Source organism: Conger conger, chromosome 17 (genome assembly GCF_963514075.1).
Source record: "Conger conger chromosome 17, fConCon1.1, whole genome shotgun sequence".
Lineage (NCBI taxonomy): Eukaryota > Metazoa > Chordata > Actinopteri > Anguilliformes > Congridae > Conger > Conger conger.
The window spans coordinates 4,384,036-4,406,238 of NC_083776.1; the positions used below are offsets into that span (position 1 = coordinate 4,384,036).

The following is a 22,203-nucleotide window of genomic DNA, read 5'->3' on the forward strand; positions in this document are numbered from 1 at the left end:
CGTATAAGCCTGGCCGTAGTCTCTCGGTAGCAACAGCTTCCCCACCACAATGTCACAGCGAAGGAGCACCATTACCATGTCACTGTATGCTGAAATGGATCGCGTATGTGACTCGTACCAAGTTTTTCATGAAAACAGAAGGAATTATACTTTCCACACACATAAAAAATCAATGCTGATCTGGAAGTAATTTTTTTGGGGTTATTCGTCATGAAAGTTGCACGGTTCGGAAAAACACGGTGAGTTTATGTTACATTAACTTACATATTGATCCAAAACAAAATGGAGGATTTATTATATGGGTTACAAACATCCTGCAGGATGAGTAGATCTAGGGGTTCTACCAATGCCTCCTGCTCGTTGGCCGGATCCTATCCTGGCATACATTGGGTGAAAGGTAGGACTATACCAATCCATCGCAGGGCACACACCCCATTCACTCACACATTCATACCACAAGGTTTTTGGGCTGTAGAAGGAAACTGGAGCACCCAGAGGAAACTCACTTTGACGTGGGGAGGACATTTAAAAGCCACGCAGAAAGGCCCTCGGCCAGGACTCAAACTTCCTGCCTTGTTGCAGAAACAACAACAATGCTTCTAACCAGGTCCAGTACTAACATGATGCCAAAGACGCCAAATTACATTTTCCTCGAGACACAGTGCAACCTTCTGTTGTAACGAAACATCTTTTTTTGAGAAAAGACCTGGCAAGACAACAATAGAGGAGGCCTGTGAACGAAAAAAATAAAATAATCCTGACTATAATCTTGGAGAGAAAGAAATCTGCTTCCCTTATCTTCTGAGCTCTTAATCTTCGGCATAATGGAGAATCAGAGCAACGCTGGAACAGGATCCAAAGCAGTCCCGGTGGCTTTGGTCTAATAACTCCACCTGTAAATGTCTGATGAATCGGTGATAAGGGAAGCCAAAGGGAAGGGGGAAGAGGAGATGCATCCCATTCTATCCCCCCCCCCCCGAGAGAGGCGCTCTGTGTTTCATATTAGCTGAAGAAAATATTCCTAAAGGGAGCCAAGGTTCATGCTGACAAATGTTCACAAGCATAAGCAGACTCTCCTAGGTAGAGGGGAGAGGGAGATTACGCTGTGCAACACAGAATCTCTCAGCCAATCAAGAGCATCTGTTATGCGCAAGATAATGTTACATTACATGTTATTTAGCTGATAATGATCCAAAACAGGGGACAACCCCCTGGAGCAATGCGGGGTTAAGGGCCTTGCTCAAGGGCCCAACAGCTGTGCGGATCTTATCGGGGCCACACTGGGGATTGAACCACCAACCTTGCAGGTCCCAGCCATGCACCTTAAGCACTAGGCTACAGGTTGCCCATAACATAATGTCTGGATTAAATGTCATTATATGGTGCTTCTTTCCTTCTGCGTTCCTTCAGTTCACACCCCATAAAAACACACACTGAAAAAAGAAAAAGAACCTATTCCAAAGAAAAATAGTCACTTGGGTTGTAGGTGCCTGGAGAAAATTAGGCAACACATCTGTACCAAATAATACTGCATAGCATAGTGTCAGAGGAGTTTGAATTAGACGACGAATCTGTCAGCGCAACAGCTCGAGAAACACCCTGCAGAGAATTACCCACGTGATGAAGACATCTTGGCTCCAAACATCTCATTTATTTACTTTAAGCGATCAAAGCAACCTTCTGTGGGGCGTTATAGTCAGAGGCTACCCTGTAGTTTTCGCTGACCCATATTTAAGCTCCCGTTTCCTAAGAGTGCAAACAGCCTCTTTATCTCTTGCAGTCCGTGTACAGTGGAATTGGAGGCTCGTTCCAATTGTTTATTCTTCTCCACTCTTTTCCTTTCTTTGCTCCTGACCCGGAAATTGATCGAGGTCGTCCATCTTTAAGGACATTCCATCCCCCTTAAATGTTCCCTCAAGGAGCTAGAAGTACTGGGCGGCCTGTAGCGTAGTGGTTAAGGCACTTTACTGCATGGTTTGACCCGTTGGGCCCTTGAGCAAGGCCCTTAAACCTGCATCGCTCCAGGGGAGGATTGTCTCCTGCTTAGTCTAATCAACTGTACGTCGCTCTGGATAAGAGTGCCTGCCAAATGCCATTAATGTAATGTAATGTAATGTAATGTAGAAGTTAGGAACACCCAATCTTTCCTTTGAGCAAGGAAACATGAGCGCATCCTTTGCGGAAGTATTTCTTTGGAAATAATCGACCTGGGGATCAACCTCTCCCCATCCGCCATGTCTATAAACTGACGTTGCTTTGAACTGATGTTTGAAGGAGCAATTCCATTTGTCTAATTCAGACTCTCGATTTCCCCCTCTTTCTTTTTTCTTTCATCTTCTTTCCTAGCCTCTTCCGATGGGTGGAGTTAGGGGCAAAAGAAAGGAAGAAAGAAAGAGAGAGGGAAAAAAAGGATAAGAATGAAACCCAGGGTTTGTACATTTAATTAAATTATTGGCATTTATCCAGATCAATGTACAGTTGATTAGACTAAGCAGGAGACAATCCTCCCCTGGAGCAATGCAGGGTTAAGGGCCTTGCTCAAGGGCCCAACAGCTGTGCAGATGTTATTGTGGCTAAACCGGGATTAGAACGTGTCCCAGTCATCTACCTTAACTACTACACTACAGGCCGCCCTGCCCTTCCCTTGTACAGAGCTGTTGGACTATGACAGAGTGGTTCAGGCGCAGATAAAAGACATTGGAGGTCAGTGAGGGTTCAAGGAAAACGGCACAGGAAGTGTGAGTGTGGGAACAGGGTTTTAAAAAATGCCCGAGGGGCCGGACTGGGTTCAGAAACCCAGTTCGGAAACCACTGAATTATGCGAATGTTGCGTTTCCGCGTTTGAAGAAGTCTCCAGTGCCGTGGTTCTAATACGGTGCAGTCTGCCCTCAAGCCATCATCCTGCTTCGAGTTTTAAAAACATGGATTATGGGTTAAGCTTGAGTGCGTGAACAGACTGGTTTTTGTTCAAGCCAGTTGAACGCTGTTGTTTCACAATAAGCACGTCCATCTGGTATGCACAACAAAGAAAGGGCCAAATACAAATAAGTACACAAACCAATAAGTATACATGGGCTTAAGGCATAAATGGTCTTAATAAATACTTTAAATTACAGTAAAACCTTTGGCCAGAGAAAAGTATTTCCACTGTAATGTGCCACTGCAGAAAGGATTATATAAACAAACTTGATTGTATTGAACTGAACATGCAAAATACCTGAATGTATGAGAGCAGAGCCACATGGATACAAGCCTACAGTTGGACACATGCAGCTAATTGCAACCTTACATTACCATTGGAAGAGAAACAAGCAGTTTTTCCAAACACCACCCTCACAAGATGGGGGCAGCTTCTAGCTTAGTGGCTGAGGTATATGACTGGGACCCGCAAGTTGGTGGTTCAATCCTCGGTGTAGCCACGATAAGATCCGCACAGCTGTCCTTCCCTTGAGCAACACCCTTAAGACCACATTGCTCCAGGGGGATTAGCAATCTCCTGCTTAGTCTAATCAGCTGTAAATCGCTTTGGATAAAAGCGTCAGCTAAATAACATGCAATGTAATAGCAAACTATCCAATCTATTTGGAAGTGATTTATTTGAAGCACGAGGCAATTTTGCATCAGATAAATGGTGACGTCCACTCCTCAGTGGACTATTTTGGGAGCTAAGATTAATTTCAGAGGAACGCAACTAAATTACACTGAACTATATCAAACGAACATAACCATATGCTAAATCTGTGCGTGCTGCTCTGGCAAGGAATTAAGACATTTTAAAAACTCAAGTAATAATTTTGAAAGGAATTCCCTGGACATTCTCTTGTAAAATGGAAGATGGAAGGAATCTTGGCTCCCCACACCGTCTGCCCTGCCCGCTGATCTCCGAAATTGAAAAACAACTCCTTAGCCATGGCACCCAGGGTCATTGCAATAAAATTACATCACCGCATTACAGCACCGAGTGGACCCTATTGGGGGATAAAGAAAAACCCACAAAGTTCTCCGCCATTTATAGACTCTTTTCTGATCTATAACAGCCCGCGGTTCGGTCACCTGTGGTTTAACGTTTAGAACACCCGTCATTACTGAGGCTGCTGGTCGATCTCACAGCGCTCAAAGGCAGGACAGTTCAGTCCTTTAAAACTCATTTCTGGCCTTCAGATAGCTTATAGCAGCCCGGGAGGGGAGCCCCCCAACCATCTCTTCCAAAAGCACCGTGGGAGGTTTGCTGGTTGCAGTGAAACGGGACGTCTGCGTATCGTCCCTCCTAAGGGACAAACGAGTATGGCACGCATTCGTGGTTTTTCCACGCACCGTCACCTCTCGCGCTATTAAGCAGGTTTTTGCTATCCTTCCCCCACCTAGCAGCATATTAATTCCGTATATGTCATGCACGTGCACGGTCCATTGGAAGGAATGCACTTCTGGGATCATGGAAAAAGTTTGACCTACTTAATTTCACACAAACGGAGAGAAGGCGCCTCATTTACAGCGCACGTGTCAATCTCTGCGGTACAAAATAAAACCTCCTGTTTTTCAAAAGAGAAATTATCCGGCTAGTTTCGCTTCTCTAAAAATTCCTGGAAATTACTCAATTAGTGTAGCCTAAATGTTTCCAGCACGTACTTTTGTCCAGTTTCTTCGATGTCCCTTGAACGTCGCGAAGGCGCACGGAGGAATAAGACGGTCTGAAAACATTACTCAGTTATTCAAGTTTTTAAAAATCATTTCAATTGTAGGTGGACATTCATGTTAGTGTACTTTTTCCTGAAGAAAATATCAAAAGAAACGTACTGACCCACCACCCAGAGGATGTTGCCAGTAGGCTTGCATGCAACATGCCTGGAAAACTATTCCATGTTTTTTTGAAAGAACTTCTGTTGGAATAATAAAATATTCAAAGATTGCTTAGGGAATGTTCTCACTTAATCTCACAACTTGTCGGTTTCGACTGCGGCCAGTAGCTCCAGAGGCAATGGGCAGTTGGCGATTGCATCGGCCAGGATACAGGAGGGTTCAATCAGTCGGGCCCACATTTCATCACACTTTAGCGGCATCTGCAGGTTAACGAGGCACCGCAGGGCCCGGAGCTGCACGCTAAAGGCGCGTATGAAAGGTCTTCCTCTGACTCTAGTAATTGGGGGATGATCAGCCCAACGTTGGGTGCCAAATGAATATATTTATAGAATTTTAATAAAAATAAACCAACAACCATCCTGGATTCTTCCCCAGTGTTCTGGAAACGTTTTGCTTTAGTGAGAAAAGCAGTCTCGTGAACTGGACATTCAAACGGTGTCTAGGGGTCTGTTGCAGTACAAGACAAATTCCCAATTACACAAACCCTTTCCAAATGCATTTTCTAGCGACCTTTTTGTAAAATATATTTTTCATATACTTAGCCTATATAGATTTTCAAATGCATTATTCTGCTTGTCTTGCTGTATCCAAATTTAGCATGGTGTAGATGCATAAGCATTGTTAGCAATCACTCCCCGTCAGAAATCGAGCTGGGGTGTACTCAGCCCCCAAACAGCTGCTTCCTGTTTCTGTCAAAGGCCTACAGAATTGACGCCACTTCTCTGTTCAAATACCTTTCACGAATTTCCACCATTTTCCTCTTCAGTTTGCCATCGCAAAGTCTGTGTCTCGATTTAAAGACCTTGTCTTTCAGGTGCAGCTAATATGTTTACAACTCCTGGGAGCGTTAAACTGTGCAGGATATTAATTTTGTTTTATTTGTGACAACCACCGAAAGAAGGAAAGTAATAAATCTATATTATATTATCTAGCAGGTCCGTACACTTCCGTGGTTTGATGCGCCCAATAATACTCCATCAAAACAACAACAAAGTTTGGAAGAGTCAGCTTAGACTGTAAAACACCATCTGGTAGCTTACAGAGCAACACTGCCAGTACAACAGCTGTGGAGCATCGCGGCATTTGTGCTTTCACTTAACCTGTATCACAACCGTTCTCCCGTTTAATCATTCTCGCACAGGGCGCCATGAAACATAATCAAGGCCCTGGACAGCGGTCTGGCTCCAACACTCCCACCACCACCCCCCCCTCCCAAAGAAGAAGGCACGCACACATCCGCCCTCCTCCACACCCCCATCCCACAGAGCCAGACCAGGAACAGTCCGCTCCCAAACAACACACGGACACCGAGCAGGTTAAGAAAACGTGAATACATCTCCACGCACTTGCGTTGATTATGTGCCTGTGGCTCCGTCGCAGAGATAGGCAGGTGGACGCAGTCCCAGCGATGATCTACACCACTGAAAATCAACCAAGTTAGCAATACACAAGAGTAATAAATTATTTATAATGGCTATTTTCCGATCCATGCTAGCTCTCTTCCTGGACAGCGTTCAGAAGCAAATTTGATACAGTGCGTTTCTACACTGTTTTGTTTCCACGTTGCCATGGGGAAATACATTGGAACTAGTACACAGAGGAGCAATCATTCATCATTTTGATTGACAAATTAACGACAATGGTATAAAATGGTAAAATCAGACGGATTAAAACTTTGGTAAGGACCTTAGACCACAATCCCCCCGTGGCAGTGACAGCACAGCGGGACTACATTCCAATTTTCCCGAGGTCAGGGTGGGGCGGGAGGTGGGGAGTAAATATCTCGGTAACTTTGTGGTTTTACCCCCCCTCGCTCCCCACCTCACCCTTTACATCATTTGGCTTGTGGAGAAGAGTGGGCGGAGCCTCCAGAACAATAATACAAATTTTAATTATTTTTTTTAAACACGCAAATGAACGGACCTTTCCTGTCCCTGCATCTGCGTAAGTCCCACTAACCGTACACATTCCAACATCACGAACAGCATCTGCTTTCAAGATACAGGAATTAAGATTTGTTTGTACATACTTTCACATAAGCAAAACGCTTGTTTTCTCTATTCTGGTATCGGATCCAGTTACAGATACAGCTCAGCGGAGACACATCTGGAATTCCCACAAAATCAAACCGTGGAACGATACCACTTTAGTGTCATTTAGTGGCAAGTGCTTTTCACGTAGATACACTCTTCCTTTCATTCTTCCCATGTCATGAGTATATATCTATATAAATCATTAACTGTTGTTTAAAAAAATGCACTTGTGATCTGTGCGACCACCTGAAATTGCATTTTTATGAGATACGAGTGCCCTCTAGCGGCAAATTAAGGTGCGTACATGCATGTTAAAATTGTATTCTGCAGGCATGACTTACTGCATACATTTCCATCCACACAATACGTTCTCAGCTTTGCTGGATAGGGAAGGAGAGAGCAGAACTTTGAGATATTCTGATGAACTCATAATCTGGGCACAGAGAAGATTTTGTACATTCATTCATTTTAAATATTTCAACAGAATGTGATGTGATCTCAGATAACAAAAGTCCCCCCAATAATTTTTTCTCCCCAAATGTAAAATCACCAGCTCTAAAAACCAACTACCGTAACAAACACCTGCACAACACCCTGCTGCTCAGGTGTGGAGCACCAACACCACCGGATCATGCACATCTGCACTAACCGCACGCCTCCAGAAACAAGCTGGGGAAACGCTGGCTTAATTATTCACTTTATATGGCCGCAAATCTCAAGCATTTCCAGTGAACAACGGCACAATGGCCAAATGTTCCTTTCCCAAATCCCTGGATTGCAACACCCTGAGTAAGTAGGTCAGTGAAAAATAAGGGGTAATGTTGACACTGTAAACAGTACATTAGGATGCCCGGTAGCAGTTTTCCCATGTAAGCAGCGAGCACACTTGCCTTCAGAGGGGATAACCAGTCTTCTGAAGTCTATACAACAGGGTAGATGCTAGATTACATTACATTACATGTAATGGTAGATGCCAGATAAATGAATATGAATACAGACCCAAATGCCACTGTAATATCTGAAAAATACGTTTTACAGTTGTATGATTTGTCCTAGACTGTTCTATATAATGCACAAGGGGTGACTTACCTTGAGATACTGGCTCTGCAATCACAGCTGGGCCAATACGAATACCTCATGGCAAGGCACGACTGGGTACATTACTGCAATTATACAACATTTACCTGCAGGCTGATAACAAAACCTTAAGAACCACAGCCACTTCTGACTGTTACGAGATTATCCTCTCTGATTTCCAATGAATCAACCAAAGCTAAACACAGCAGATTAGTAACAAGGTTTTGTTAAGTTAGGAATAGGTATCCATAATCTCGATAATGTATCGATACATTATCGATACATGTCACGATAATCAACCAATCATAACCGATAATCTCAACTCAACCAATTTTATCGCTTTAAATCGGTGTTTTAGAACTCTTGCTTTCAACTACCAGCAGTAACTGTGCCATCAGCATTCAAGTTTAGTAAAGAACATTCTATTCACATATTTGTGATCTCACACCATCAGGGGTTAATGCCCACTAGTGCCGTTATATTCTTGTTTGGATCACTGTTTAACACTCAACAGTGTACTTGAAAAGTTCGCAATTCTTGAACTCGCCATTTCTCCTGGGATGATATTACATTACATTATTGGCATTTGGCAGATGCTCTTATCCAGAGTGACATGGCTCAGGCAGTAAGAGCAGTCGTCTGGCAGTTGGAGGGCTGCTGGTTCGATCCCCTGTCCTGGCTGTGTCGAAGTGTCCCTGAGCAAGACACCTAACCCCAAAATGCACCTGACGAGCTGGTCGGTGCCTTGCATGGCAGTCAATCGCCGTGTGTGTGTGTGTGTGTGTGTCTTGCTTTGGATAAAGGCGCTATATAAATGCCAACCATTTACATACAGTTGATTAGACTGAGCAAGTGACAATCCTCCCCTGGAGCAATACAGGGTTAAGGGCCCATCGGCTGTGTGGATCTTATTTTGGCTACACCGGGAATCGAACCACCGAACCACCGACCCTATGATGCTTTCACACTCTAAGGGATAACTGCACTTTCATTCCAGATGCATTGCAATGACCTCAGAATAAGTGGTTCATAACCCTGTTCCTGGAGATGAATCATCCTGCAGGTTCACTCCAACCCCAACAAAGCACACCTCATTCAACTGCGAGAGATCACAATGAGCTTCAAAGAGGTATAATCAGGTGTGCTGAATTGGGTTTGAAATGAAAATGTACAGAACAGTAGAGCTCCAGGAACAGGTCTGTAAACCACTCCTCTGGATAACAGCACCATCTAAAGACCAATGAAGTGAAGTAAAAATGTCCCCCCACCAGAAAAATCACTGAAAATTCATACAAACAACCCATGAAAGTCACCAAGTCAGTCTTCTTATATTTTATTCAGTGGGCTTTCAGAAATATGAACTGGATTAATTGGGGGCAACATGCCTGAAGGCAACTCGTACCTCAACAAAAAATGAGCTAATGGGTGTATAAGGGCACGTCTGCAGACTTCAGTGTTCTGACTGTCTCGACCATAACACCAGACTGGCCTGGCAGCCTTCAATGAGCAGGTCTGCTGGAAAGGCAATCTTACGCGTCCCTTCCACGGGAAAAAAACAAAAACACGTCCGGCAGGCTGTAGCGGCTTTCTGAAATAAATAGGACGAGAACGTAACCCCAGCCGTTTGCTTCTGAGACACACGGCGGGAACTTAGCCTTTCAGTCTTAATCCCGGAAGAGATGAGACACTGGGGCAGAGATGAGCATCGCAGCAAGAGAGGGAGACCTCTCCACAAAATATACAACCAATTAAATAAAAACTCGATTTCAAAGGGGGATAGAAAAAGAGTAAAAGGCAAGAACAGAACGCTTCATCAGGAGACAAATAGAAAATGAGGGGGGGGGAGATTTCATAGAAATTTTTGGGGGGGAGAGAGAGAGGGAGAGTGAGAGAGAGCGAGAGAGAGCAAGAGAGCTGGATGGGTGAGGTTGAGTGCATTCCGTCAGTCCTCCGGGAGGGGGAAGGGGGAGGGGGGTTCATTTCTTCTTCTTCTCCTGCGTGGAGGTGAACCAGGCGTCCAGCAGCTTCTTGCTGTAGTAGATCTGCCAGGCGTGCACCTGCACGGCGATGATCATCAGCAGGTACATGACGGAGACGGCGGAGAAGCCGAAGATGAAGCGGTAGGCCTTGCCGTGGCGGTAGAGCTGCTGCGCCACGGGGAACATCTCCATGCCGCCGTAGATCAGCGGCGCGATGCAGAACAGCCCGCCGCTGATCATGCCCAGCACCAGGTAGCTGATGTTGTTGCGCGGCAGGGCCAGGAAGCTGAAGAGCGAGGGCACGATGCTCAGCAGGTAGGGGTACTCCCACTGGTACGGCGCGGCCACCGTGTCGTGCGACACCAGGCCCAGCTGGCTCACTGCCACCTGCGCCGCCACCAGGAGCCAGATCACCACGTGCACGATGTTCAGCTTGCGCACCTCGGACTTCAGCGCCACGCTGCGGAGGGAGGAGGGAGGAGGGACGTTAAGACACACGCTACGCCAGACCACTCGCACCGGGGCGGCAGTCACGTGCAACGGTCAGGCGGCAGGGCTTAGTTGCAGCCTAAAGTGTATTTTGGAACCAGTGGGACGTCTGTACATAACTATGCAATTCAAAGGTGGGGGGAAAAGAAAGAAAGAAATGATTCATATATGTATATACACACACACACACACACACACACACACACACACACACACACATCATTTACCATTTTCTGGTCCCCGTGAGGCCATTTTGCAGGTTACATCGGTCATAGGATTGCCAAAATTTGCATTTATCGAGGATTACGGTTTGTTACAGCTTAAGAACAAACTGACTTAAAAGTATAAAGGAATATCTTAGACGATTCTCCACAAGAAGAGGGCAAGGGACTACGGCTGAAAAATGAGTTTTGCAAAAAGAATACAATAAAACAACGAGCAATTCAGTTAACCCGGTCGACACTGATAATGGACATTGAAAGAGGCAGAAAAGAACAAAGCAAATTAATTGCGTTTGTGAAAACATATTCAGGTGAACATAACGACAGGAACAGCCGGACAAACGACAAGAGATCGACAGACAAACATTCAAAAGGTCAGCCCGCAAGAAGCCGGAGGCCAAGGTTACCTCATCTGGTAGTGGGAAGCCACCTTCTCTCGATGGGCAAAGTCACTTCCGTCAGTGCCCGCGGCTCTTGGGCCAGCGCGAGAAGCCATGGTGCAGACCGGCTTACCCAGAAACGCCTGAAACACAACCATTTCATTCGCGTGAAAGCGAAAAATGATATTTTGGCAATGCAACAAAACATGACCATATACGAGCGTAAACATTAGCTTAGCTCCGCTAAGGCAAAGCAAAGTTGTATGCATATGGACGTTAAACCATACATACCGGTTAGGTACGCTTTGTTTTCAACTGGAACTATTGAGCATTTCGATAATAGCGCACACTTAGCTAATATGTTAAGTTATAGCTATAAAATGGCTTGTACGCTCTTACATTGTTAGCTGCAAGTATGTATGGCCCGATTGCCTGCTACAGCCAACTGAGGTAGCAGCTACCTCGCAATTAGCTAGCGAAGCTACAACATCTCGGACAATATAGCTGATCTTGCCAACTTGTGCATAAAGCGACAACCAAGACTAGCTTGCTACTTACCGTACGTTGTTATGATGATCTGAAAGAACACTTTGTTCGTAGAATAGAAGTGAAATCAAGCAGATATCCAGTGCATGTCACCGACAAAAATCTCGTTGTGTTACAAACGTACAATTCAGAAGCACAGGGAGTGATTTTTTTTATGACGACATATCCTGTACCCACCGGTCCCCATTAACTTCTTCCGGTTCAAGTTTTGAAATGAGGAGTTGCATTCACTTGAACTGTATCGATGGTTGTATCGCTTATAATTCAAAATAAAATGTTATCGAGCCAAATATTAAATTGCAATAATGAATATGAAAAAATACTGGCAGTTTTAAAGCAGTTTTACAGACACAGATTACGCCTAACCTTAACCCTTATAGGCTAATACGTATAGTCGCCTAACAAATTATTCTTAGTTCTGCTCACCAACGACATTCGGACAATATTCAAAAGTTGAAAAAAAGATGAAAAGATGAAAAGAACATCTATCACTTAGAGATATTAATTTGTTGGGCTATATATACCCATTTAAAAGACACGTTCCGTTATTACACTTAATTGATCAATGAAACCCGTTGATTACTGTTAACTCACTTCACCTTGTTTCTTTGGCCTGAATCCGTTGTTGATTTACGGTGAAAACAAGAACAAGCACACCCTGCAGCTTTCCGGGACCAGGGTAACCAACCCCTGGTAAAGCCCATCTCTTACACGGTCCCTTGTATCCAGGGATAATGTAAACGACGGCACTATAAGATTCGACCCAGGTGGGACTTGAACCCACAATCCCCAGCTTCGGAGGCTGATGCCTTATCCATTAGGCCACAGGGCCAGTCAGGAACAAGGAGGTATAGGTAGGTAGTACTGACTGCTTTCAGGACCGCAATGTGATGCCGAAACCCTGTTCTGAATAGGGATATAGGGATTTCTTCTTTTTTTTTAAACTTGTCAGTATGGAACATAACCGAAAGCGGGAGGATGACATGAAAAGCCCAAAAACACGAAAAATATACGTGCGGGCCTTTAAGGACTGTAAAGAATGTGATGTCCAACAGTGTTTTCCAAATAGAGACATACAGTTTTGTTGCTTGTAGAGGTTGAGCAGCGACATATATCTCTGGTAAGGTCAGGTCCCTTGAATCAGGGATCTTGTTACTGAAGGCACTATAAGATGACGACCCTGGTGGGACTTGAACCCACAATCCCCAGCTCCGGAGGCTGATGCCTTATCCATTAGGCCACAGGGCCGGTTGTAAGGCAACAAGATGGAAAATGGAAAAATGTTCCATTGTGAAAAAGAGATTCAGGTTTAGGTTCAGGTTTTAAGGGCCCACATTCTCTTCCTGGTTTTAGGATCTAAAATCTAAAACAAAATGTTAGCAAAGCAAAAAGTAGGTTTTTAATAAAGTCCCTAACCTCTCCCCCTATGCCTCCTTGGTCAGCTCTCTGTGTTAACACAGACAGTGGTGAAAGTGTATCTTAAGTGGAGAGAATACAATAGTGAAGGAGAGAGATTAAGGAGCAAAATAACCGGTAAATAACTAACTAACGACGAACTAACTAATTTTGAAGATCAACGGGGTTCTCAAGAGGTGTCCGAAGGCTTTTGGCTTGGTCTCAAGATGGGCTCAGAGGTTTATATTTAGCAACGTCATTCGATAAATATTCAAAAACATACATCATGCCACGTGGGAAATCGGTTTACAAACAGCCTGGGAAAATAGCAGTTTGATCTGAAAATATGCGCACTTTGATCAAAATGAAAATGTTTACATTTAATCAGTATACAATACAAACTGAAAGCTGGGGAATGATGAGCTGAAAAACTGCACGTGGGCCTTTAAGGACCTTATCGAATGTAATGCCCAACCGTGATTTCCTAATAGAGACGTACATAGTTTTGTTAGTTGTAGAGGTAAAGCAGCTACATACATCTCTGGTAAGAACCCTTGAATTATACCAAGGATTATGTAACGGAAGGCACTATAAGAAGACGACCCAGGTGGGACTTGAACCCACAATCCCCAGCTCCGGAGGCTGATGCCTTATCCATTAGGCCACCGGGCCGGTCGAAAAACAAAGTGTTCATTTGTGAAAAAGAGATTCAGATTTACCGTTTTTAAGGCTCACACTCTCTTCCTGGTTTTAGCATCTAAAACGTCCACGAAATGTTAGCGAAGCAAAAAGTAGTGATATAGGTTTTTTAGTAAAGTCACTAACCCCTCCCCCTCCTACAGTCAGCCTTCTGTGTGTCACGGACAGTGGTGAAAATGCAGCTTAAGTGGAGGGAATACGATAATCAAGGAGCGGGATCAAGAAGCAAAATAACCGAAAAGGTTTCGTAGAAACTATCTATAGGGCAGACTCCATACAACAATATACAGGGACGACAACCGATTTCTCGGCTTAAATTCCTAAATTCAGCATTTCAAAGAAATCTCAGACATCCGTGGAAATGTACAGATTAGTACGCTCTAGGCAGCCCGGCGTATCAGCGCGCGCTCTTAGCCGGGAGTCAGTAAAGCGGCGTAAGCGCGTTCTCGCAGCCGCAGAGAGACGGACGCGACAGCTCCGTCTCCTATTGTTCAGCTCGTTGATAAAAAAAAAAAAAAAACACGCCTGGCCCTGGCGTGTGGCTCCAATCCTGCTGACGGGGACAGAATTAAGCCAGCACTTACCCCCCTGCCCGTTTACATCTGCTCCTCAGAACCCCAACAATGCGCCCCGCTCCCTGCGTGTTTGTGGTGGCCCCGTCACCCCTGCACGGGGGAAATGGCCGCGCTGTGGATTTCCTGTAAGCCTGGGAGCAGGGGCCTGTGAAAGCCCCGCTGGATTACAGTAATACTGCTGTCATGGAGGATGGCCTCATACCCACACTGTATCCTGTGGCAACAGGAACCGGTGGGATGGAAATACCATTCAGTTTTCAGATAACGGCTCAGACTGTCTACCCTGAACCACACAAACATGCGCACGGCACTTTCCCACAACGCACATCCACTGACTGTTCTATTGCACACATACACACACTGACTATCCTATCTCACACACATACACACTGACTATGCTATCCCACACACATACATACTGACTGTGCTATCCCACACACATACACACTGACTGTGCTATCCCACACACATACATACTGACTGTGCTATCCCACACACATACACACTGACTGTGCTATCCCACACACATACACACTGACTGTGCTATCCCACACACATACACACTGACTGTGCTATCTCACACACATACACACTGACTGTGCTATCCCACACACATATACACACTGACTGTGCTTTCCCACACACATACTGACTATGCTCTCTCTCTCACACACACACACACACACACACACACACACACCGACTATGCTATTCCACACACATACATACTGACTATGCTGTCAGACACACACACACACACACACACACACACAGACTATGCTATCCTACATGCATACATACTGACTATGCTCTCTCTCTCACACAGACACACCCCAACTATGCTATGTGCTGCCAGACACACACACACACACACACACAGATTATGCTATCACACACATGTGATATTAATCTCTCAGCAGGGGAAGACGCAAATTCATTACAAGCTAAAGGTCATTTTTTTCTTTTTTAAATTCAACGACTCAGGCTGGTTGGGACCACAAGGCAGACCTGTACAAATCATTTGAAAACCTGGTGAAAAACTAGGCATCTGGGCAACCTCCTCAACAGTGTAACACACATACAGGCGTGCCAGTTGACTGTGATTTAGCTCTTAGTTTTGTTTTGGAACTTAAAAGCAATTTTAAACACTTAAATTAGTCTTAGTCTAGGCAAAATAGGGGTGCTTTCAGATAGTCTCATCTCACTTCACTCTCAGAAATAAAGGGACTAAAAATGTCCTAAAAAGGTACAAATGCTTGCTGCTGGGGTGGTACCCCTAGCCAGACATATACAATTAATTTGAACCTTTTCTCCTTGGAAAATGTACTCAAATGTATGATGTACACATGAGAACATTAGCCTACTTCACCTTTCTGGGTATATTCGGGAAATCCTTAAAGAACAAAAATATAGCTCCACTGTCACTTAATTTCTGAGAGTGCAGATGGAGTTCTCCTGAAGACCTGGCATCTGTGGGCTGTCAGCGCCAGTGTAGCATCCATCAGCGAGACAATCACCCACACAACACTCAGGGGTGGAACGTCCCAGGGTCAGAAAATAAAAGGCCATTCTTTCACCCGTGAACTTATGCTAATTTCAGTATCCGAAGAGTTGTGCTAATTAGCAAACACAGGAGCACTTAGGAGTTTTACTCTGGGGTTCACCTGGCTTTTCCACCTCCATAAGGGGCTGTGGTTACAGGCTGGTGTACCAAGGCTCATCATAACCCCGGGAGGCAGACCCTGGTGAATAACAGGGCTTGAATAACAGGGGTGATCGGCGTGACGTCGGTGGCGGGGTAAATCTCTCCATGAAAGAGGACAGGTTGCCCAGCTCACTGAGGGGGCCCTGTTTGTTTTGGCAGGCTCCTTTCGGCCCTCCAGGGCTGGCACGGGGCGCCGCTTCCAGCGTGTTGTCCGTGGGCCACGGCGGGACGATTGTGCTGACTGGCCCGTCCCGCCATGAGATAATGGCATTCCAGAGAGATCCGGCCTAAACCCCCTCTTTCTGCCCTACAGGTATATATAGAGGGGGGCCGTCGGGGAGGAGGGTCACTCGATCGCTCCGACCTTCCTCCGCCTCCGTTCCCCAAAGTGCCAGCGTTCAGAGTGACACCAGGCCCAGACACTATGGATATCACCATCCAGCACCCCTGGTTCCGGCGGCCTCTGGGATCCAGCTACTCCCCCCGCCTGTTCGACCAGTATTTTGGGGAGGGCATGTTCGAGTACGACTTCCCATCCTACGCCACCACTACCATCAGCCCTTACTACAGGCACTCTCTCTTCCGCAACCTTCTGGAATCTTCCAACTCTGGCACCTCTGAGGTAAGAAAACTGAACAAAAACAAACCCTGTAGTTGTTTTGGGTGTTTATATAATCTGACTGCAAAGACGCAGAGACTGTTTTTTTTATTTTTTAACTCTTGATTTAGTATCATTCCTTTCAGATTGGGTTTCTTTCTTTAACAAGTGCACTGTGTAAATGGACAAATTGTACAGTTGATAAATAATCTTATGGCTTTGTGCTCGAAACAGAACTTGGACAAATGTCTCACTGTAAAACACAGAATAAGTCAATCTTAATACTTATTTTGTCTTATTTACAGTTTAAATTGTGTTTTTTGTCATTTCAAGATTCGCCTATGGGGTGAGACAATTTCACTTGACGAGCAGAAAGTAATTCAAAACAAGTTACCGTTTTCTACTTGAGAAAAAAATTAAGACCTTAAGTCTAATTACAAGAGTAAAACACCTAAGGTAGACCTTTTTACTCAATACACTGAATACATTTATTTTCTGTGTAGGGAACAGCACAAATTAATATTTATTGGGAGGCCAGTGATTTGGGACCTTAGGGATGTTAACTCTTGCGTTCCATTTGGGTCAAATTGACAATTTTATATTAAGTAAAAAAGACACTTTGAAGACAGACATGAATTTCATAACCAGTGACAAAACCAGTGTACATTTGGTTTTTGTTGTTGTCTTTTTTATATAAATCATATCTTCTTTTGCAAAATCTTTTATTTTGAAACATGATAAATCGGAGGTAAATGGCAGCCATTTAACATGCATATATTGGAATTCAGAAAAAAAAAAAAATATATTGAGTATTTTTGCATTTTTATTTTTGTATTGCTTTAAAACACAAAAAATATATTGGTTATACTTGACCCAGGCTAACAATGTCAGAGGCCCTAGACAGAACACACAGGTTAAACTGATGCTGCTCTTCACAGATTTGCTTTTTACAATAAGAATTTGGATGCTGAATGCTTTGTACCGCACAGGGTGAGACACAGACTCTAGTAAGTTAAGGATAAGGTAGTAAGTTAGCAAGACACCAGCGAGACCAGGCTATTTATTAAGCTAATAAAGGGAGAAACCTAAAATATTGGCAAATCTTTAATAAGTCTCAGAACCAAATCATAACTCTTTTTGCAAGATGTAGGACTGGATTTGCATTGGGACCCCTTCTGTGGGGTGACCTTGAGATAGCGGGTTTAGATGAGTACGCAAGAGAGTGAGAGCAAAAGACCAGCATTGTGGGAGAGGGCAGAGAACCATCCCTCTCACCAAAGAGCCACACACACAGGGATTCCATTGACGGGCAGAATTTCCCCGTCAAGACGTGAGGTCACACAAACGTGATTAGATGTGATGTTCTGAACTGAACATTCCTATGCTGATGTAACAAACATGACTGGTAATTCAAAGCAAACTTCTGACTTTGAATTTAAAAAAAAAAACATTCCAAAGAGAGGTTTTTTTTTTTTTACCCAGCTGTGTGCTGGCTAGTGTGTCACCACTCGTCTGTTCCCCTCTGTGAGGTGTCAGGCAGATAGAGAAGGGATAAAGGACTCGCAGTAAGTCATGCAGCTGTTCACACTGGAGGGCTTCTCTGAAAGCAATCGTCTCATCCAATCATCCACACACCACCGCCCTGCGTACAGTGCACTGATCCTGAGGTTACACTTCAAATCCAGCCGGATAGATTTGGGAATTTGCCACTACTGTACAGTGCAATAGGCAATGCTGCAGTACTGGGGAGCATCTAAATGCGCTGGTCATCTTGTTTTTCTCCCGGATTGAATTCAATTTCATCCAGTTTCTTAAGAGTTTTTTTTCTGGAAGGTTTGGGTAGGTGCTGAGGGTTAGAGGAGGTGTCGGGTGGATGTTCAGGAGGTGTTGGTGGGTTGGGTTAAGACTGTATGGGACAGACCAGGGACCAGCTTGGAGTGGCACTGCACGTGTCTCAGTCGCCAACCGACAGACAGTATCCGCAGGATCTTTTTTTGTTTAAAACAGACACACTTTCCATCAGTCAGCTCGGCTGTGCCACTCTCTCTGTTCTGCAGGTGAGGTCTGACAGGGACAAGTTCACAGTCTACCTGGACGTCAAGCACTTCTCGCCTGACGAAATCAGCGTCAAGGTCGTGGACGACTACATCGAGATCCAGGGGAAGCACGGAGAGAGACAGGTGAGAAACCAGGCCCCGCGTGGACATGTCAACAGTGACACCTGTCAATCACCAGCCTTACTGGATCACTGCAATGCCCCGCATCTGCCGGCCTGTGGGGGCGGGAGCAAGCCTCACTCCCAGAAGGAAAGAGACAGTGGTACAGTTTTGTTCATCAAAGGTCAAATTTCCCAAATATACCATGAAAGTGCAGTAATGTTATCATTGGACACAAAATGAATATTTTCCAAACCAAAAAAAAGGTACAAATTAACTTTCAATTGCAAGCAAGCTTGGGGTAGAATTTTATGTACCTATAGGGTACCGCCCCATCGACAAGCATTTGTACCTTTTTAGGCACTTTTTGTACCTTTGAGTATGCGTGGAGCACCCAGAAAGGGCAGCGATGTAGAACACTAGGAAAGCAACCTAGCTCATAACAGGTTCAATTCCATGATAAGCTACTTTTCAGATGAGCAGCTGAAGGAATCAGGCCAATATCCAGCGATATGAAAATAGACAGAAATAAGAAAAGTAGATGGACATACAACCTCCAATGTAGGAGTTATACAGCATACTGTGATCATCAGGATATACATAGTTGGAGGCACACTGTATGCACTGGCAGAAACATTGTTTTCTCTGGATGGTGCACATTATATCCCTGCTGTAAAATCCAGCTATGTCAATGTGGCATGGTTGGCTCGGCTAGTTCGCTGGTAAGCACGGATGGTGCAGTGAAAGCGAAGGCTGGTAGCAGGTTATCGCGACAACACTCCCCAATGACGTAACCCTCAAAATTCAAAAGAACGTTGTTGCCCTTGGCTAGGGGCGAGTTTGTCTTTAGCTGACTGGTAACGCGTTCGTTCAACAAATATTTGGACAAGTGAGAGGCCGGGGTTCAAATCCCACCTCGGACTCAGGCAATTTATCACCCGTTACATCAACTTGAAAATTGAGCTGGTCAAGTTTGTCCTGAGCTGGTCAAGCTGGGTATGAGCTGGTAGCTTGTCTGAGCAGTTTTTTTTAAACATAGCTTGAGCTGGTCAAACCATGTCGAGCTGGGAGCTGGTCTGAACTGGTCAACCAGCTAAAACCCACATTGAGCTGGGAGCTAGTACGAACTGAACCACCAGCTACCAGCTCTTTCAAAACCTTGTTCTGAGCTGTTTTTTTTCCAGGAGGTAAGATGTATCATTGGAAAAGAGAAGCGGTTTCATGGTGACAGCAGTGACACCATAACGGGTATCATTAGCAAGCTGGTGAGCTGAGCTGTAAAGTAGCCTTTAAATAATAAAACAGTAACAGAATCCATGTGGCAAAACAGGCAGTATGCATTATGAGCAGGGCTGGCAAAGCCAACAACCCACAGCTGTGCTAGCGGCTAATCATCCTCAGCTGTAGCTGCCTGTGGGTGAGGCTGATGTCGTCCTGGGTGCTGACAGCTAGATTATACTGCAACTACAGTACACTGAAACTGCTGTAAGATTCCAGTGTTATAAGCTGGCGGCCTCGACCATGAAAGTACAGTCAAGGCCAGCTTTGAACTACACTACCCAGCATTACTGCAGTGCTCCTTCCAACTGAACATTTATAACTTAATTGAGCATTAGCTTTTGTGACATCATCAAAGGTGCTGTGAGATGGCAGTCAAATCCGGGCAAACGACGAGAACAAAGAAATAACTGGACAAGCTGCCAGATCACCTGATGTTTACTGTCCTTTCCTAACTCATACACCATCTTATAATAGTAATAATAATAATAATGTGATATTTAGCTGATGCTTTTATCCAAAGCAACTTACAGTTGATGAGACCAAGCAAGGGACAATCCCCCCTGGAGCAATGTGGAGTTAAGGGCCTTGCTCAAGGGCAGATTTCATCATGGCTACACCGGGGCTTGAACCACCAACCTTCTGGGTCCCAGTCGCGTACCTTCGTTTGGGCAAAGCTGTGCCTATTTGGTCTACGTTCACCGACTTTCCGGAATCTTCTGTCTGAACCTGTGGTCTCTCTCTCTCTCTCTCTCCCCCCTCCCTCGGCGGGGACGCAGGACGACCACGGCTTCGTCGCGCGCGAGTTCCTGCGCCGGTACCGCCTGCCCACCAGCGTGGACCAGTCGGGGGTCACCAGCACGCTGTCCTCCAACGGCACGCTGACCATCTGCGGGCCGAAGGCCACCTCGGGGCCCGAGGGAACCCGCGGGGACCGCAGCATCCCGGTCCTCCGCGACGAAAAGACCAGCTCCGCCCCCACTTCTTAGGGGGGGGGTGGGGGTGGTGGGCGTGTCCCTTCAGCTGGGGGGCGTGGCAGCGAGGGGGAGGGGGGGGGGGCGTGAGGGGACCGTGGTTGCTGAGAGGGCGTGTCTTCAGTAGGACCACCGGGGAGGGGAGGGGGGAGGGGGTCGTGACCCCAAATCCCACTATTCCCTCGGCCCCTATGCCGATACATCTGACCCCCCCCCACGAGCCATCGCATAGATATCGGCGCATATCTACTTCACCATTTTACTGCTTTCGGTCTTATTACTACTGTTTTATCAATATGATTAGGATTATTATCATTTCATTCTAGGCCGGGTGGAAGAAGGCTGGTGCCAAAACATTGAGAAAGATACGCGAAAAAATGAATTTGAAGATCCGACGGGAGGGGAAAACTAACCGAAAAAAAAAATAGATACAGAGGTGTCCGCCACAGCGGAAGCACCATCTCCTCACCCAGCCAGCCTCTGTCTGGCGCTGACCATGTAGAGAGCACACACGCCGGCCACTCCACACAAACACAACACCCAGGGTCCAAAACACTGAGGGAGAGACATTACTCTTCGACGCTAGCGTCTGCTCTCTCTCTCTCTACATGATGTGTGTGATGAGTGAGACCGGCGATGTCACGATGAGCCGGAGACAGAGATGAGGGGAGGGGTGTAGGGTTCGCGGTTTTATTTCGGTTCAGTCTCAGCCTTTGACCACAAAGCTGTTCCATCACAGAGAGCGTTCATCCACCCGGTTTCTTCCTCCTGTGTTAACTCATCCAAATCCTTCTTTTTTTTGTCATTAAAATCTTTCCTGTCCTGTAGTTCTTGCCCTGTTAAAACTGATATCTGGCACTTGAGAATCTGAGAAGTCTCCTAAAAAGCCAATAAACCTGTTAAAAAAAAAAATGAGACAAATCCTCGCTTTGATTTTTTTCCCCCCCTGTAATCTGCATTTATGAAACATCTCACCAAGCAACGAGTGTCCTTGGATTCAAATGACTGAAATGTGATAACCCGCCTCTCTACCAGCGAGCCAATGAAAAACAGCCCACATGTTGCAAAGTCTGAAATGACCTTTTAACACAAGTATTGTCTGAATAATAACAATAATCGAATATCTTTTAGACTTTTTATTCTATTCAGAATTCACAGCACTTGTTTTCACAAGTATAACATAACATATAACATTTTCCAGAAATGCTAATTCCGGAAGACATGAGGCAGGGACCGCATGT

The 22,203-nt window shown here is 45.2% G+C and overlaps 2 protein-coding genes and 3 non-coding genes across 5 annotated transcripts; 1 reads left to right on the top strand and 4 right to left on the bottom strand.

The window, feature by feature from the left end:
• Positions 1-9,826: 9,826 nt before the first annotated feature.
• Positions 9,827-11,827, bottom strand: LOC133116725 (protein jagunal homolog 1-B). Its single transcript, XM_061226622.1, has 3 exons — positions 11,595-11,827; positions 11,064-11,179; positions 9,827-10,406 (listed from the first exon to the last, which is right to left on the bottom strand). The coding sequence occupies exons 2-3, from the start codon at positions 11,150-11,152 to the stop codon at positions 9,944-9,946; spliced, it is 552 nt and encodes a 183-aa protein (XP_061082606.1). The 5' UTR covers positions 11,153-11,179; positions 11,595-11,827; the 3' UTR covers positions 9,827-9,943.
• A 514-nt stretch (positions 11,828-12,341) lies between these two features.
• trnar-ccg (transfer RNA arginine (anticodon CCG)) lies at positions 12,342-12,414 on the bottom strand. Its single transcript has one exon. It is a non-coding gene; the product is annotated as a tRNA-Arg (tRNA).
• A 343-nt stretch (positions 12,415-12,757) lies between these two features.
• trnar-ccg (transfer RNA arginine (anticodon CCG)) lies at positions 12,758-12,830 on the bottom strand. The gene has a single exon. It is a non-coding gene; the product is annotated as a tRNA-Arg (tRNA).
• A 746-nt stretch (positions 12,831-13,576) lies between these two features.
• Positions 13,577-13,649, bottom strand: trnar-ccg (transfer RNA arginine (anticodon CCG)). The gene has a single exon. It is a non-coding gene; the product is annotated as a tRNA-Arg (tRNA).
• A 2,731-nt stretch (positions 13,650-16,380) lies between these two features.
• Positions 16,381-20,977, top strand: LOC133116843 (alpha-crystallin A chain-like). Its single transcript, XM_061226836.1, has 3 exons — positions 16,381-16,578; positions 18,612-18,734; positions 20,768-20,977. Exons 1-3 carry the CDS (start codon positions 16,381-16,383, stop codon positions 20,975-20,977), a joined length of 531 nt encoding a protein of 176 aa, XP_061082820.1.
• Positions 20,978-22,203: the final 1,226 nt, after the last annotated feature.